Consider the following 19,324-nt stretch of genomic DNA (forward strand, 5'->3'; position numbering starts at 1 on the left):
AATATGAATATATCTCAGTTGTCGTGGCTGCATTTCTATGGGGGAGAAATGCAAAGATTGCCCGTGCACCATGTATTGGGTAGGCGTTAAAGAGGCCCAGGTGGTAAAAATTATTCTGGAGTTTCCCCAACATGGCATGGCTCATAATCAGATTGTAGTTTTCGCACATACAACCCCAGAATTGAACTTAAATATACACATACACACATACACGCTCTTCTAAGCTCTCCCATCTGCTCTCTACTTCTACTACAAGCCCAGATTCCCACACGTCCCACACATATTTTTTCGCTTTGACACTCCTAATGCGAACGCATTAAAAAGAGAGCCTGTGACGTAAGCCCACATGGTTTTGCACAGACTTAAGGTTAAAGTTGCTGCCATATAACAAAATGTCTTCCTAGCCCTGCTTTGGAGTCAGAAGCAGTCTGCATATGCAAACAAACCTGGTATCATCAGAGCGCGCCACACTGCCAGTGTCATCAGTGTCAACATCTTGAAGGCGCTCATTGTCCGAGGCAGCCACATCAGTGCTCCAGGCATCACTACCTGTGTCACCACCAGGTTCAAGGGTTGACTGAAAGTGTGTCTCCAGGAGCTGCATTTGTGCCACCAGGTTCACTTGATCCAGCATCTCTGAATCGCTCGCCAGCACATCTGTGCTCCATGTGTCGCTCACAATAGACTTTGTCTCGTCCCCTAGGGAAAAAAATTACAAGATTTGCTCTTTTATCACAGGTTATTACCATTCTTCATCAGCGGTTTAAAATGAATACACAGTTACAGCTGAATCTTGTTATAATGAAGCCATATATGACATGCACTACCGCCGTTACACCCAATACAGTTGAACACCCTTACAGTCGAACCCGACTATATCAAACCTGTTTACATCGAATTATTCTGTATATCGAACAATTTCTGAACACGGTATAGTTATCATGAGTATATATAGCAAAAATTATGTTTACATCGAACAAAAATGGCAGTGACTCCCGATATATTGAACGTCAAGCAGCGCAAAAGTGCCCCCAAAAGTTGGCTTTCCCTCATGGCGGCGAAGAAACCTGGTGGCGCGGCTCCATCTAACCGCACTCCCTACCGTGACCGCGCTACGTTGAGCGGGCCGTCACACCCTCCCGCAAAATATGACCCTGGCCTGCCTGCAGCGCTTGCTGAGGCAGCCAATCGGAGGCTCTTATGCCCTCACCGTGTAAAATGGCGCTAGTGGGAGTTGTCTGGCTGCATTTCTGGTTCACTGTATTTGAGCCTTGTGGGCCTTTTCCCGTAGTGTTGCCGTGATGAAGCAACAGAATTCGTCTTTCGCCGTGAAGCTCGAAATCATAAATCGGGTCAAACACTGTAAGAAGTCAGATGTCCCCGAGCGTGCAAGATTCGAAGGAAAGGGGGAGATTAGGGCTTAAGCGGACAAACTCGCAGCCCGGTGCCTGTGGCGCCTGAACTTAGTTAATTAGTTAAATGTGGTTTAATGGTGCAAAAGCGGCTGAGGCTATGCTGTGCCAAACACGAGGTGTTTTAAAATCCAGTTTAGGAAGGAAAAGCCTGTGTTAATAATCAATATTTTATGTAAAAATCCAGTGTCGTCTAGAAATTTATGCACGTCAGATAATGGAACTAGCAGATCATCACCTAAAATTAAAGTGGGGCGTAAAGGTTTGTGTAGTTGATATAAGTTGTGCAAAAGGTTTCATCTGTGTATTTCAATGTGTGTACATGTCAGTAATATATGCATAACTGTTAGTGGTTCTTGGCATTTCTTACAAGTTGGTGCGTCTTCTTTCGTAAGTAAAGTGTGTGAGGTGTGTGTGCCCAATGTGTATTCGGCATAAAACTATTTCGAAGAACCACTCCTGATGATAACATGACTTCCACTCACCAACTATTGGTTTAGCGAGATGTAGCTTGTCGGCACGATGGCCGCATTCGTGTCGCCATTTTGACGTTAAGGCTTTTCTAATGGCACGGATACTATCTTTATATGGAAGTGTTGTGTTTGTATTGTCTTTGTATGCTCCATCAATGCACATCTATCAGCAGCTTGGTTACCTGGTATCCCAACATGGCTTGGAACCCAGCAGAAACGAATTGACCTCCCGTATTTGTTAAGCGCCACCATGTTTAAGATGTCTCCTATCAGGGGTTCACACTCACTTCAGATGTAGAGCCTTCGGTGCGCTTAAGGAATCAGTGTATATGACTTGTAGGATTTGAGGACGGACTTCGAGATGAAAACAAACTTGGGAGGGTTTATTTTACATTATATACAGTGAGGTGAGAGTGAAGTAACAGTCGTACAGTCATTACGGGCCGGCAGCAACTCGGACGCTGCGGCCCGCAGCAAGAAGTTCTAGAGAGGTGAATCAGGGAATGCTCTGGAATCTCTGGAATGCTCCTTTTAAACCCTTCGAGGACTGGAAGTCGCGTCATGTTCGGCCAATGGTAGGCGCCCGTGCGGCGATGTCACACCCGGCGGCTCCCTGCGGTCTTGCCTTACTGACTTGCAATGCGCTCTTCAAAGGCGGACAAGGGGGGCACTTGGGCCCCATTGTCCGAGGGCCCCCCTACTCCCGGCGGTACGGCCCCGCTGGCTTGCAAATGCCTTCTTCAAAGGCAACCGGTGCGACGCTGCCAGGTATCCCGGTACATCACAGCCGTCTGGCTTCGGGACTCACGTTACCTGGAACAGTGCCGGGCTATCCCCTCGCTTTCTGGAATGCATTGAATAGCTCCACCGGCGGCGCACGAAGTGGGGGCCTTCAACTTGTTTGCTCGTGCCGCGCTGCGGGAATGTGGCATCCGAGCTTCTGCGCTCCTTAATTAGCTGTGCTGCGATTCGATGTGGTCTGGGGAACTTCAAGTAGGCACAGGAAACAGCCCCATATCTAACAGACTGCATTTTTGTGTTTATCAGTGATAATCTTTTTAACAACCCATATAGCGTAAACTTCGGCTGTGAAAACAGAGGCATGCTGTGGTAATCGAATACTTGTTTCCCAATTTTCCGTTATGGCCCCCACACTCACGTGTTCTTTTGTTTTAGAGCCATCAGTGTAAAACTTCATGTTATTTTGATATTTGTCCTGAAGAGCACGGAATACTGAAGAGCGGCCTAATCATGTTCGGTTTATTTGTATAGTGTAAGCGTGAGTTGCATTGTGTGAGGATGTTGAAGCATGTGTGTTGCGGTGATGACTGAATTCTGAGTAAGTAGGAAAAAGCGAGTAATGCTCTGCGCTGCTTTAAGGAGGGTTCATTACACTCAATGTATAAACTTTGAATAGGTGATGTTCTGTAGGCACCACTTGCCAGTCGCACTCCAAAGTTATGTACTGGATCAAGCCGTCGGATGTAGGACTGTCTGGCTTAGCCGCAAACCACGGAGCCATAGTCTAAAAGGCTACGCACAAGAGACCGGTAAATACGTAAAAGTCATGTTCGCTTGGAACCCCAGTGCTTATGAGATAAAACTTTGAGGATATTCAATGCTTTATTTGCTTTAATCTTTAGTGTTTTAATGTAGGCTAGGAAGCTTAGTTTTTTGTCAAAGATTACTCCCAGGAATTTATATTCTTGTTTTACCGGCAGCGCGACATCATCCAATTTTAAAACTCGGCCTAAGTACAATCCTTGTTTTTGCGAGAATAGCACTGTAACAGTTTTTTGAGTAGAGAAGCAGAAGCCATTTTTCTCAGCCCACTCCATTAGTTTATTGTTATCTGGAGCCGCCTTTCACATGTTGGCAAGTTTGAGGCGTGGCACGCTATTTGCAGATCATTGATCTATATGGAGTGCATAACAGAGGGGGGGAATGACTTTGTTAATAGAGTTCATTTTTACTATAAAGAATGTTGTGCTAAGTATGAAACCTTGTGGCATGCCGTTTTCCTGGATAAATGTGCGCGAGAGCACAGTGCCTAGATGGATTTGGAATGTTCTGTAGGACATAAAATCAGTGAGACAGTTTAGCATTTTGCCACAGATTCCTAATACAGCAAGGTCATGTAAGATTCCAAATCGCCAAGTGGTGTCATACGCTTTTTCTAGATTGAAGAACACTGCCAGGCAGTGCTGTTTGTGTAAGAACGCTTCATGTATTTCGTGTTCAAGTCGGACGAGGTGGTCCGTCGTTGAACACCCTTTTTTACACCCGCACTGATGAAAATCAATGAAGTTCCGTATATAAAGCGTGAATGTTAATCTCGCATTTACGACACTTTCGTACGATTTCGCCAAACAGCTTGTCAGGGCAATGGGCCGAAAGCTGATTCTGCATGTGGGGGATTTACCGGTTTTTAAAAAGGGCACAACTATTGAGTTTTTCCAACTTTATGGCATGATTCCAGTTTCAAATACTTTGTTCAAAAATTTAAGGAGAGCATCTACGGATACTTGGGACAGGTGTGCAAGCATGGAATAATGGATCCGGTCAGGACCTACCGCAGTTTTTTTTGCCAGCATAGAGAACCCTGTTAAGTTCTTGTAAAGTGAATGGAGCGTTGTATCCGTTCCTTGACATACAAGCAGTAGGTAGTTTCTCCTTTTCTGCCGACAGTTTGTATTTTAAGAATGTGTTTGAATAATTATCCGAGCTAGAGACATTATAGAAATGCTCCCCAAGTATATTCACTTATTCTTGTAGTGTCGTCTGAGTGCCTGAAGGTGTAAGTAAAGGTATAGTGTATGATGAGTAGTCCCCCTCAAACTTCCTGACCTGTTCCCGCATCCTTTTGGATGTGACGGTGCTATTAATTGTAGATATATATTTGTGCCAAGACAATTTTTCCGCCTGTCTCCGAATATATCGAGCTTTCGCTTTGGCTTGTTTAAATTCAGAAAGTTATTTGGTGGGTATCTACGCAAGATTCCCCAGGCCTTATTTTGCTTTGTTTGCTTTGGTGCAGTCGTGTGTCCACCAAGAATTCAGCTTTTCCCGAACAACGCCAGATGATTGTGGAATGGCCTTTTCAGGTACAGAAATAGTACAATTAGTAAATTTTTCATTAATTTTGTCAACGCTTAGGTCTGTTAAAATAAGCTCCTCCAGCCTGGCACTTCCTGGCACTTTCTGTGAAAACAGACCAATCTGCCATTTGCAATTTCCAATGGCGCGGTTTGCGGGATATAATGGGTAGCGTTAATGTGAGGTTGATTACAGCAGGTAGATGATCACTGCCATATGAAGACTCCAGTATGTCTCATTTAAAATTGGCAAAAATATACGGGGAGCAAAATGCTAAATCAAGGCAGCTAAAATTACGTAACTCGGTGAAAAATGTGTTGGCGCACCTGAATTCAAAAGACAGATGTTGGTTGTCAAAATAAAATCTTCCATAAGTTGTCCTCTCTGGTCATTCTTATCGCTGCCCCAAAGAGTGCCATGAGCATTAAAATCTCCAACTAAAACAAAAGGCTCCGGCAGCTGGTCAATTAAATTTTTCAGGTCTCGAGTTGGGAAATGGGTATGGGGCGGAATGTACAATGAACAGATCAGTGAAAGCTTTAAATGATGAAGTGGTGACAGCTACTGCCTCGTACAGAGTATTTAATACTCCGTACGGTATTAAATAAAACATTTCGTGTGGGGGTACCGCCCTGGACGACAATAGCGACACCTCCTGAAAGACGGCTGGAGTGCTCGCGGTCCTTTCTTGCGACAGTAAAACCTTTAAGAAAATGTGTATGTTTGGGTCCTAGGTTCGTTTCATGGAGGCAGAGTGCTACTGGCGATAACTTATTTATAATGTCTTTGATGCCACCTATATTAATTAAATTACTTATGTGTGTCAGCTTACATTTGTAGGTGACACGTATTAAAAAGCTGATTGCCCTTATGAAGGGCGGTAACCGTTCAGGTTACCTGTCCCTTTCTCGGCGCATTTACAAGATGTTTTTCCTTCTTGGAGCGCTCCAAGGAGCGCAGATCTTTTGGCGTCAATGACGCCAGGGTTTTCGGATCGACCTCCATCCCCCTTTGTTTAACTGCGCGAACAAACGAACCACAAAGACAGCAAGGGACAAGGACGGGCGCAGTCCTTGCTGTCTTTGTGGTTCGTTTGTTCGCGCAGTTAAACAATGTTCGCTAATATCTACCAACTCGCCCAACAACAAGTTCTTCTAAACTCCATCCCCTTCTCTGAGGTGCTGGATGATCGAGAGCAAGGTGCCGGGCCGTGCGTCTCGGGCCGTGGAGTTCGGTTCAACTTTGGGCCCTGCGGCACTCCGGTCTGCTGGCCCGTCTTTGATGATGATAGAGCAGCACCGGCTGTAGCCACCAAGGGGGCAGATGGAGTTTCTACAAGGATACCAGACGTGGACCCTGTAGGCTCCTGAAACTGGTGCGGCACTGCCCCCTGCCGCATCATACTGGCATAGCCCACTTGAGACAAGTGTCCTAGCCTTTCCCTCACTTCATGGAATGAGATCTTTCCCTTTACAGTGATTGTGATTATTTCTTTTTCTCTTTTCCAGCAAGGGCAGCTCCGCAAGTAATCTGGATGATCGCCCTTGCAATTGACACATAGTGCGGGAGCATTGCAGTTACCAGAAGGATGGTCAGTGGCACCACATTTAACGCATGTTTCTTTGCCTCTGCATGATTGCGATGCATGCCCAAACCTCTGGCACTTGAAACACCGCCTCGGGTTCAGTATGTACAGTCTGACGTTGATTTTCAAATATCCTGCGTCAAGTGAACTAGGTACAGTGCTGCTACCAAATGTCGATATCACATGTTTCGTTGGGATCTGTTGGTCATTTCACTATAGTGTGACTCTTTGCACCATAATTATGTTTTGCTCTTGAAATCCTTCAAGGAGCTCTTCGTCACTGAGGTTTAGGAAGTCTTCTGATATAACACTCCTGCTAGTGTTGAGTGAGCGATGTGGTGGGATTGTCACTTTAATGTCACCAATACTGGTGAGTTCAGCAAGCTTTTCTAGTTGATCTTTCTTCATCAGTTCAATGAGGAGGTCTCCGCTAGCCATCTCTGAGGCCTTGTAACCTGGTCCAATCGTGTTTGCTAGACACCTAGAAACTAGAAATGGCAACAGTTTTTTTACTGTTGTGTTGCCTTCACTGTGGAGAACATGGTATTTTGGAAATGTGTCTTCGTTTGGTTTCCAAAAGAACTGGAAAGCTGCTTCGGTGCGACCTCTTTTCAGAGGCTGATCTGAAAGTTGCAGGAACACTTCTGCCATTGGATGGTTTCAAAATTCGGCGGCGGTGGTAGTCACCCGCCGCCGAGCCCAACAAGGGGATGCTACAGGTTCCAAAGAACCTGCAGAAGCTATACTCCGCCACTATAACCTAATGTATATACCCAAGGCTGAATATATTACACACGGTTAACCCTTGCAGCCCAGAAATTCGGAAGCAAGAATAAGTGAGTAGAAGATAGGAAAGATTGAAAGTGAGCGAGAAAGAAAAAGATTGAAGAGGGGGACAAGAAAAGGCGACACGATTTCCCCCGGGTGGGTCAGTCCAGGGGTGCCGTCGATGTGAAGCAGAGGCCAAAGAGGTGTGTTGCCTCTGCTGGGGAGCCTTAAAGGTCCCAACACCCGGCATCAGCTCAACCTCCAGGATCCCCCTTTCCCCAGACACGGCTATACGCGAGAGGGTCCTACCCTCGTGTGCTCAGGTATGTGGTGTTGCAACACACCAAACGCCTGCTGATGCAGACGCCCCTGCGGGGCGTGGCGCCCAAAGAGTACGCATGGCCGTGTACAAGTGGTTCATCCGAAATTACTTTAAACCAGCTGCCTTCCGCATGCCTGGTGATTGTAAATTCTGATGAGTGCGACGAAGTCGTTGCTGGTGTTGCCGAAGTTTGGAGCAAGCTGTCAGAATTTCCGGAAGCCATGGACGAATCAGCGGTCGACGAGTTTATGAAAGTGCAGGTGATGGTGTCGCGACCACGGGAGAGCCCGAAAACGAAGACTACATTGCCGACATCGCACCGAGCACAAGTGGAAGTGGGCACAATGAGGAAAGCAACGACGGTCCTTTGCCCACATCCTCCGAGGTGATTGGTGTGCTCACACTAGTCTGGTGCTTCTCCGTGAATGTGGAAGGTTGCGGCGTCAGCCGCTCCAACTCCTTAGACAATGTGGAGATGTGCGTGCATCGCAGGCAGTAAATTGCCCAAGCAGAAGAGAATACAGGACTATTTCATGCGAAACTAAGCTAGTTTCACCAATGAAGTGATTTTTATAAATGGTATGTGCTCTTATTACATCCAATTCTTTAGCAGGCTTATATCGAATTATGCTCTATTTCGAACTGATAGGTGTTTTTCTGCAAGTTCGATATAGCCGGGTTAACTGTATAATTATACCTGTTTTAACAATATATCAGTTATAACAATGAGAAGTTGCTGCACAGTCAACTTTTGTATGTGTTCCCCGTTGTGAAATAACCCGCTTACTACAATGCCCCGATTCCGCCTTATCGGTTATAACGATAAAGTCTGGAGGCTGGGGGCTCGAACTGAATGGTAGTGAAATGCGAAATTTTCCAAAAGGAAAAAAGAAAACGATAAATTCGAGGCGCTGCAAGATGGGCTGCTGCTCCAACAGCCGCTGCGCGCTAGTTTTTCAGCCATTTTCGCGCGCCTCTCTCCCGTCGCTTTTCCACCCCTCCGGCCATGAATGGGATGCACGCCCATAGCTCTAAGCTGCCCAACCCTTCGAAACACGAATGGACTGTGCCAACTGCTCGCATGTTGCCCGCTGGCTCCTCATTCAGTGCAGTTCGCAAACAGCTTAATCGCTCATACATTCGTCTTTGTTGGTTGCGTCGAAATCATTTCTGGCTACACAGTTTCTCAGCCTCATTTGACCAACAGTTGGTTTGACTCGCCACCTAAACAAAAGATGGCTGATCCGCCCGCTGATCATCGGCAATGCACGACATCACCGGTAAAAAGAAAGTGCACAGCTATAGATTTGGAAACTTAGTGCTTCTAACCGATGAGGCGATTGTTGCAAACATGCTTGCATCAGATAGTGATGGCAACGATGGTAGCAATGACACAGTAAGGCAGGCTGCCTCAACATTGTCCTCGCAGGAGGCCCGGTAGGTGATTCAGTCCCCCCGGAGCTTCGTTTTCGCGAGGGACCTTCCGCTGCACTAGGTGGAGCACCTGGATGCCTTGGAGGATGTAGGCAAACTTCGTGTAAAGCATGCAAGGCTGACGGACATAGGATTTTCTCATGCAAACCAGTGAGAAGTACGTGGCGAGATGCTTGTGGCGATTTCACCTCAGCGTTCCTTCTGGAGTTCTCAAGCTGACAGACTTTTGCGGCAGCCTCCTCGCAATTTTTAAAAAGCCCCTTTTGGTGCCACCAAACCGATGCCTCGGCTGTGATCGCATATCGCGTGCTGCTCATGACCCCTCTTTGCAGTTGTTATAGCAGTGCAATTCTTTAACGCTGGCAGCCGTGGTTTGTTACACGCGATCGAAGCTCCCACGAAGCAGTTAAACAGTGAACACAATCAGCAGCCGGATGGAGGAAGGTGCTGGGGAGGGGCATTGACCTCCCTGCTATTATAGTTTTCTCACATGAGCTCTATCATCCCCCTATTTTGATTTTTTCATGCAACTTGGTTATAACAATGGAATTTTCGTGGCACTTGAATATTGTTATAAGTAGGTTTGACTGCACAGTAAAACCTCGTTAAACCGTACCCGCTTAAACAGTAGTTTCGTTTTAAAAGTAGTAAAGCCAAATCCCCGACTCAGTGGCCATTGAACATAATGCATTTTGTATCCGCATAAACTGTCTGAACTGTACCAGCTTATTGCGTACGTATCGGTTAACACATAGTGTTTCTACTTTTCATCTCGCAACCACAGCAGCGCGTCGTCCCCATTGGGCAGCCCGGCAGAACAACAAGCCTCGGAGATCAGAACAACGGCCTCCAAGCGCCCTGTGCATTTGTGCAGGAAGCCACATCAACATCAACATCATCTCTGCGCCATGTCAGAGAGCGTTGTGGGGTCGTGCAAGCTAGGATTCGCGTCATGCCGAAGCTTGGATAAAAAATACCAGGTTCTCATCATAGAAGAAAAAATTGGACAGCGTTCATGCTATCGGACGTGGCATGAAGAAGTTGGCACTGGCACGTGACAGGGATCTACTGTTGGCAACAGTGTGCAGCATTTGGAATGCGAAGAAGTTGCTCGGCAGCGCTGTTGCAACTGCGAAAAGATGTCGGCTATGAGGTTCGACTTTTCGCCATCGTTGCCTCTGTTGTTGCCGAAGTGTCACCTAATGATAGTGATGATGACACAGAAAGCGACAACACAGGAAATTCAGGCCTGACAGTGGCAGAAGCGTCATGAATGGAATTGTCGTGATGAGAACAGCACCCTGCAATGAAAAAGGCACCCGCAAACTTCTGCAGCACTATCGCACCCGTGCACGGAGAATATGCAACGCCAACGAGGAATCTGGCTCCCTAGGGGCCACAAAAACGTCCAATAAATGAATACATGCCTTTTACTGCCCCCGGTGGCTCAAATCGCCACAGGCACGTCCGTAACAGCTCTGAAGACCTGCCAGTACACCTATTAGGCATATCGGTGCTTGTATCATTACAAGAGATGGCGGGTGCATGTGTGTATAATTAAGAATACATACTGTGTCTCGTGACAGTGGTCTCTTTCCACTCTTAGTATACTTCACCACAATACAGTGCGTATGCTTGAATGCATAACAGTGCTGTTGTAGTGGACAGTACTCATAGAGCCCCAAGGGGGAATGAAGAAGAGGTTGGACTAGCGCGATCAGGCATATAGACTCGAAGATGGTAGCCACAACATCAACGTTGTCATCTGATAAATGGCAATTCTTTGTGAGCCTTCTGTTCCGACAAGTTGGTGACCTCAGACGTGATACCACATCACAAATGTATACGTCTACCAAGTTTCTTCTTGACACCTTGGAACCAGCCGCCGAACGACGACATCACGAAGAAAACACATCTTTCATCGCCACACTCAAACTTCCAAATTTCTGGCCCTCAGACCGTGAACTCTAGTTCGACCACATCGAGGCGCAGTTTCGCCACCACTAAGTCACATCTCAGGCAGCCAAGTACAACAACATTGTGAGTGCACTTAACCCGACCATTGCAGCTTTGGTTCGCGACACTTTGCTAGTTCCTCCACATGATGACCAGTATGACACCCTTAAGCAGGAGTTACTACGGCGCACCACTGACTCTGAGTCATGACGCATCCAAGAGCTCCTCTCATCGGAGGAACTTGGTGAGAGAAAACTGACTGAGCTACTTTGCCACACAACACAACTCCTGGGAACCAGTCCATCATCAGCAGACTCGAAAATCTTTCGGGAGTTCTGAACGCCTCTCCAAGAAGACAGCAGGCAGACACATCCTAGATAAATTAGGGATCCGCTACACACACAACATGGAGACAAACGAGACGTACCCAAGGAAATAAGGGCCAAACTCATGGTACCTCCCTAACCCAAGAATATGCATCTTGTACCCCATAAGGGCATGGAGAGAAAGCAGGGCAAAGAACATGGCGAAGAACTACCGAAGAAATAAGGACACGGTCTTTGTAGACGCTGCACATTACAAACACAAACGCAGCTTTGTCGCAGCAGTACTTAACCACAACAGACAATGCAGCACAAGCTTGACTATAAACACGACATGCATCGAAATGGCAGAGGAAGCGGCTATAGCATTAGCCATAGCACAAACCAATGCATACGATATAATCAGTGATTCCCAGATGGCAGTATGCAACTTCGGGAACGGCCAAATCTCAGCTGAGGTGCTAACCATACTCAGAAAAGGCAAAACAACAAGGGAAGACAGATGCGTCCAAATGCTATGGATACCAGCCCACACCACTGACTGAACGGGAGAGGATGACCATAATGCGGTGGCACACAACGTAGCTCAAGGACTCACTTTCTGAGCTGCGTCGAACGTAGACCCCTCGACCGGGCCCTCCGAAGTATGGGAATGGGAAGACAGAATGACCAGGTTCAATGACATCACCAACCATTACAGGATGCAAAGATGCACTTATCCACCACCCCATCCACAACTCAGTAGATCGCAAGCTGTCCAGTAGCGACAACTACAAACTAAATCATACAAGAGTCCGTTACTAATGCATGCTATTTATCCAGAAATATACACAACAAATAGATGCAAAGTGTGTGGCACCAGAGCCATGCTAGAACACATGCTATGGGAATGCCAGGGACTAATACAGGACAATGAGTGCTTGGTTAAAACATGTTGGCGGGCTAGTTGGTTAGAATCCATGATAGAGTGTATAAGCACGACTGAACAAGGACGTAGAAAGAAACAGATACACAGAGACAGCGCTGTCTCTATGTAGCTGTTTTTTCCTACATCCTCGTTCAGTCGCGCCTATACACTCTATCATGGACAATGAGAGCGAAGCCTCCATGGAGAGCCTCCGCGCACGATGGCAGGCCGTGCTACTCAGCTCGAACCTGGAATACCAACTCTGGGGGCCAAGGAACCCGCCGAGAGGCAAGAACTCTTGGCCATAACCTCGGCGGGTGCCCCAGCCCACTAACTCGCCGGACGCAAATCGTTATGATTTGAAATAAAGTTTGCTCACTCACTCAATCTTCTTCCAGCGTTTACCGATCCAGGTACGCATGATTTTATGCACCTCACCTACTATGACATCTGCCGAAGCTTTAGCGATGATGGCAGACCAGATTATGGATTCTTTCCATCCTGTGATATCCACTGTTGACCGTTGTAATGCACCCGTGGCGACATGACCCCAGTTACAGCAGTACTTTGACAAACTTGACAGTTCAAGCACGCACCTTGCTGCGCAAGTAGAGGAACTAACCAGTTGGCTGCCTTACAATTTCGTGCGAATAACCATCAGCAGTGGCATCGCTCGCAAGACCAAAAACGTGTCGTGCCCTTTGTCTTCCCTTATTTCTTGGTATTACTCCCGCACATCAGTGCCATCCGCCTTGCAACTTTCCAGGAAACAGTTGGGCCAGTCACTGATGATGGCTAGTGCCACTGGCACAACATCAAGCCGTCTCTTCTATGTGACCGACCATGTCACGAAAGTTCGCTATCTTGTAGACACTGATGCAGAAATTTGCGTCATTCCCCCTGCTTTTCAAAACCACAGAAGACATCGCCATGATACGTCTTTTCTCACTGCCATCGACGGTTCCAACATTAAAACATATGGCCAGAAATCTGTCTCTCTTGACCCTGGTCTGAGACAACCTTTGCGATGGCTATTCGCCGTCGCCGACATCCGCGAGCCAATCATCAGCGCTGACCTTCTGTGGAAGTTTAACCTTCTCGTTGACCTTTGCCACTACTGCCTTCTCGACTCCTCAACAAATCTGTCCGTACAAGGTACCACCACGTCTGCACCACCTTTGCGTCTCGTACAAGCAGACTTTTTGTTAGCGGACCATAGGGACAATTTCGATTGACCACTTGAAGCCAGCTCATCTAGACTCTGGCAGTGCCATCTCCACAACTTAAACCACTCAACGGCAGTGTCTTCATCGCTAAGGGGGACAGCCAGACAGCACTCATAAAGCCCTGAAGGGGAAGAAGAAGAGACACTAGTGGATTAGTGCGATCCGGCATATACGCTCGACGATGGTAGCCACGACATCAACTCAGTCACCTGATAAATAAATGTCAATTCTTTGTGGGCCTTCTGTTCCTACACTGTATTGAGGTGAAGCTAACTTTTGAGAACCGGCATTGTGCACTGCTTGACCCTTGCCGTACTTTCCACGCTTGGATTGGCCGGCAGGTCCTTGCCGTCATTAGCGAGGATGACAAAGGCGGAATCAGTGCCGTTGCTGACAGCAGCAAATTCTTTCAAGCAAAAACATGGCACCAAAGAGCAGGAAGCTTGGAAGCGAACATCGAAGCAACTAGGTCTAACGTTACATGGTGGCTGTAACTGCTGCTAGTGGATTGGTGTGCCAAAGCACTGGTTCAATGCTACAAGATAATCGAAACAGCGGCGGTGGTGGCTTCAAGTATTGCTGCTTTAGACCAGTGATCATGGCAAAAAATCCCGAAAATCGGACAGTGCAGGGTTTCAGCGTATAAAATTCCAGATGTTCTAATACATTGCCTCTATGGGGTACATGGTGGTGTCGCGAAGGGATCTGAATTATTGGGCATGTTAAAAATCATTGGTCGCATAATTAATTAGGTTGAGGTGCGACTGCATAAGGTGTAAGGTGGAGTTGAGATGAACTGCTAAACATATGTTAAAATGAAAACAAGATAGCCAACCTGCTAGATTTGTAAGGTTACACAAAGTTTTATTTTATGCCCCTACAGTGATTTTATAACTTTAAAAAATGAACACATTGATTTGCTGCTCTTCTGCCATGCAGTTTAATGATATATTTTATATTGCTCTTCCAGAAATTCGTTGTTTTGAATGTGATAAAAACATAACCTTCATAAAAAATAATCAGATATAAACACAGTTCAACATTTTGAATTAAAACAGGAGGTAAAAAGGTAACCTGAATTAACGTTTGAAGCATTTACAGTCGATCTCGGGATATACATATTGAACTCGAAGGGGACTGCAAAATGGTTCAATATATATTGATAATTTGAGCCTATTTGAAACTTAACTGAGGCCTCCAAACGTCTCAGACAGTTTCTCGAGCTCTTGAAAAGCAGGAATTTACCAATTTGCTTCTGCAAGGCCATGTCAAATGCAAAAAAGTTACCTTATATTGCCTTGCGTGCATTGAAGTGCTTGGTGCGTGTTTTTATTTAAGATTAAGTAGAAATGGACGCACCATGGAAGTAAACCAGCCTGTTGAATATATACTGTGCTGCCATCAGTGCACTTGTACTACGAATCACATGTGAATTTGCCCAGTTAGGTGTCCGTTACAGTACCAAAGATACACCTCTTAAACAGACGATCATCATACGTGGGCAGTGAGCCAGGTAGACAGCTGTGTCAGGTTTCAGAAGTGACTTCCTGTTGGAACCAGTCATCCTCGCTTCTTAACTAGCTTCACCAGCTTCACAAAAAGTCAGCGTGCCTCTTCTTGTGTGCTGATCAGTGCTTTGATGCCTAACAGTGCCCTTTCCCATCTGGCTGCTGTGTTGATGACTGCCGACACTAAACACATGCTGTTAGTTTCGCAAGTGGCCTTCAGCTAGCAAAACATTTGAATTCATTACCACTCACGTGTAACCGTGAGAGCACGAATAAAACACACTCAGTGCAGACCTCCGAACAGCACAGCGATGAGTATTGCACACCAATAATGCAATGGTCTTTCCACAAAAGTGCAGATGTGGTGTGTGGTGGCATGTTAAATTCAAACTGAAGCGTAAATATCCGTCCAAGTGTCCAAGTGAGAGTTGGGATCGAATTCATTTTGGTCACTCACGGAACACTAAAATGAACACTAAGATACGAGTGTCATCCACATTTTCTTGTGAAATGCCTATCGGACCCTGAGGCCGTTTGCATTCTTGAAGCAGAGTGGCGATCTGCTCTTGCAGATCACGATTGCCCGCAGTTTGCACGAGCCATGGTTTCATATCCACAGCAAGCAAAACTGGGTGCACCCATCTCATTTTTTTTCCGTGATATGTACTGCCCTTCAGATTCAATCTCCTGATTAACAGCACCTGAGAAAACGGTGAAGGTCCAAATTCGGTGGCATTAAATATTTTTAACGACATGAGAGTGATTGCGGCTCTGTTAGGAGAAGTGCACTTGCAGGGACGCAGCACACTGCAGCCTTCCATACATCAAATGTGGCGGTGAACAGGAGTTCCGATATAAGTGTAATACAATACATCACTATACTTTTGCATGGGATTTCCAAGGGGATTTTACAACTGTTCTATAAAGACAGTAATCCAATATATCTCAATTTGATATATCGGGGATCGACTGTATAACAATTTATGACAGAACTTGCAAGGAGCAGACACAACAAGTACTTAAACTGTCACAGTGACTGGAAACATCGCCGATATTAAAAGGCAAATTATTTGCCTGTAATTAAAGCCCATTAAGGAATGGAATCTGTTATTGCTGAATTTTATTGGTTGCAAGACTTTACTTGTTGAATTAGGGTTGCACAGTAAACATGCCCAACAGCTTTATTTCTACAGACTGCAAAACAATGTGATAGTATGTGTACTATCTTTTGATATTGTCCCTCATCACTTCTTTATTTTCTTTCTACCTATCTACAAGCTTGAGTATTCTACGTGGGGACGCTTGACTCTCATATCTCCCAATGTTTGTCTTCCCCACTTGACTTTTGTGTCTCTTGATGCTCAGCTTTCCCCACATGATACACATATAATCGTGCGAGTCAACATCTTAGTTGTGCAGCTAGGAGAGCCTTCTCATGATATTGCCACCTGATGGCGTGGATAACTAGGGCACAAGAAGATCTTGCTACTTTCTCTTCAGTTGTGGCATACAGGCATATGCAGACTGGCCACATGCTTGTCAATGGTCTTTGAGGAAGGCTCCCCATTCAGCTTCGAAGCAAAACACTGGCATGGGCAAACACAATTGCTTGGACGCACTTCCATTTGTGGAACCACACCTATGAATAAATTAGGTGTCGGAGTTGGACATGGGCGAGCATTCACTCATGTTGAATTCCAATGGCGGAGTCGGAGCAGCCGACAGACTCCGCGAGCGAGCACTTGACTCTGGCGTAGAGCAACGCCTCATAATCCGCGAGTGGAACACAACCTGCGCCACCGGAGCAAAGCGGAAGCGGAGCTTCTATCACCGAGTTACCCAGGATACCTTGCGTGTTGTCATTTTCTTCCGCTGTTTGCTCCCAGCACCACCGCACCGGTCACTAGTCTCTTCAGCGCCGCTCACCTGTTTTTTTAAAAGTGCGGAATGGATATCTCGCCAAGCGTGCAGCAGCTTTTGCTTTCTCGCGAGTCATGACCAGTGGCGCCTCCCAGCAGACAAACGTGGTAAAGGAAATACGTCACGCAGAGTTCCGGTCCACTCCGCAGATTTTGGCGGAGCATCTTTTTCTGCTCCATGGAGTGACTCCCGCTCTGAATCCCCTCCGACTCTCTCATTGGAACACCTTACTCCCGCCCTCACTCTGTCATTGGAACAAACTTGCTCCGAAACGAGCAGAAAAACTTGCTCCGACTCCGCCATTGGAATTCAACATCAGTAACCTTATGTGGCCATTTAAACTTTCTCAATTCCTTGCATGTATTTCGGCAAGTTGGCATTCTTGCAAAGAAGGAGCAATAAATGTGTCCATTTTTCTTGTGTTTTTGTACTACTGTGTGCTGTGTCCTTTGTTACCAAGAGCATTTGACACCCCACATCTAACAGTACAGAATTGTACAGTACAGTACCATACCAAATTGGGTTATTGAGATGAGATATTTGCTGCACAACCCCCATATATAAGCACATCATGCTTCACACAATAGCTCCAGTAGGTACTGCAGGATATTAATTAAGAACAATCACAATATGCTAAAAAATATGAATATTACAAAACATCAGAAAGTTTTAATTTGACTGAAGTAACTGAAAAACATGAAATTGTTTACAGAAAAAAAAAGCCAAATTTATGTAACTTCAGAAAGCAAAACTCTTGACCACGCATACAAACGAGACTATTGATTAAAAAAAAGCAATTACCTTGAACTGGAGCGGCTGGGCTGATTTCAAATTTGCCGAACTTGTCCTCAATGTCAGCTTGATTTTGGTTCGTTGGAGGTCGTTCCATTGGCTCTTCTTCTTCTACCTGAGATGAAGGCGTGTCCCTGCCACTGACATTTGGAGTTCCGTGCCCACTGTGAAGGAGGACGGGTGTAAAACATAAAAAAACATGGCACACAAATTTTTCTGCAAGAAGACTATTTGCAAGCAGTGCACACATACAGCCTGTTGCAGTGTAAAGTTCAGCCAGCTTTTTATACCTTGTAAGTACACACAAGCACGTTGCACAACAGAGTGAAAGAAGGCATGGAGAGAGCAAAAGTATATGCATGTGCAAGATGCACAACTGTATCAGCACTGCCCATTAGGTTGTTTGTCTGCATAGTTCTAGTCATACTGTACATCACGGCACAATATGAGGTTATGCAGGGATGTGAAATAATACAGTTAACACACCTAGCACACACCATGCTGTACCTATGACATTGTAAAATAGTGATTAAATTTCAAGCCTTGTTTGGAACTGCTGAATGTTGTCGCTATGTCCTCCCAAGAAAATTTAATAGTACGACTAATGATATTAATGATATTAACGCAAGCTTGTAGATAGGTAGAAAGAAAATAAAGAAGTGATGAGGGACAATATCAAAAGATAGTACACATACTATCACATTGTTTTGCAGTCTGCAGAAATAAAGCTGTTGGGCATGTTTACTGCACAACCCTCATTCATGTTGACTAATCATGTTGACAATAACAAAGTACCACTAGCATAACAGTACTATTAAAGGCAGAAGCGCTACACAAGTAACACATTTACACTATTAAAGCAAGGATTGTTGTATATGTATTCACAAGTATCAAATTTACACTATTAAAGTAAGAGTTGGTGCATGCATGCATGCACAAGGTGGGTGTGCAAGTTTTGCTTAACCTTTGCAGTCTTGTGGCTGGCCACATAAAAATGTTGTCTCCAGTGAAAGCAGTGAAACATTTCTTACACTTTAGACTGTCTAACTGTTCCTTAGAAATAATTTTTGATGATGTCATTTCTTTTATATGGTGGCCTCATACAATGGAAGTGAAATATCTTTGGAATCAACTGAAATGAACGAATTACATATTTGAATACAGTCAAAGCCACTTATGATACCAGTTTTAACAATATATTGGATATAACAATGCATAGCCAATGTGCCGTCAACTTTGTATGTGTTCTATGGTGAAATAAACCACTAACTACAGTGTTCCATGTCACATTATCGGTTTTAACAATTAAATCTGGCTACTGGGTGCATGTGCCAAAAGGAAAAAGACAGCAAAATCCTTGAAACAGGGGTGGGACTGCGAAAAGTTATTCTGGAGCAATTACTGCAGCAACAAAAAATGTGCTTTGGAGCAGTTTAGAGGAGGCAAAATTTCATTTTGGAGCAGACTAAATTTCATTTGGAGCAATTTGGAGCAGACAAAATGTCATTTTGAAGCAGTTTGGAGCAGGCCAAGTTAAATATTGGTGTAATAATGGAATATGGCAGTACACTTTGAGACCACGATAAAACACAGAATAAACCA

The 19,324-nt window shown here is 45.4% G+C and overlaps 1 protein-coding gene across 4 annotated transcripts in view; it reads right to left on the minus strand.

The window, feature by feature from the left end:
* Gapvd1 (GTPase activating protein and VPS9 domains 1) overlaps nucleotides 1-19,324 on the minus strand; it is a 177,021-nt gene that overhangs the window by 83,199 nt on the left and 74,498 nt on the right. For all 4 annotated transcript variants that reach the window (XM_070521492.1, XM_070521516.1, XM_070521511.1 and 1 more), the window contains exons 10-11: nucleotides 17,732-17,886; nucleotides 447-699 (exon numbers count right to left, since the gene is read on the minus strand). In XM_070521492.1, the coding sequence (XP_070377593.1) occupies nucleotides 447-699; nucleotides 17,732-17,886 (408 nt within the window). The remainder of the gene's footprint in view (nucleotides 1-446; nucleotides 700-17,731; nucleotides 17,887-19,324) is intronic.

Source organism: Dermacentor albipictus, chromosome 1, assembly GCF_038994185.2.
Source record: "Dermacentor albipictus isolate Rhodes 1998 colony chromosome 1, USDA_Dalb.pri_finalv2, whole genome shotgun sequence".
Lineage (NCBI taxonomy): Eukaryota > Metazoa > Arthropoda > Arachnida > Ixodida > Ixodidae > Dermacentor > Dermacentor albipictus.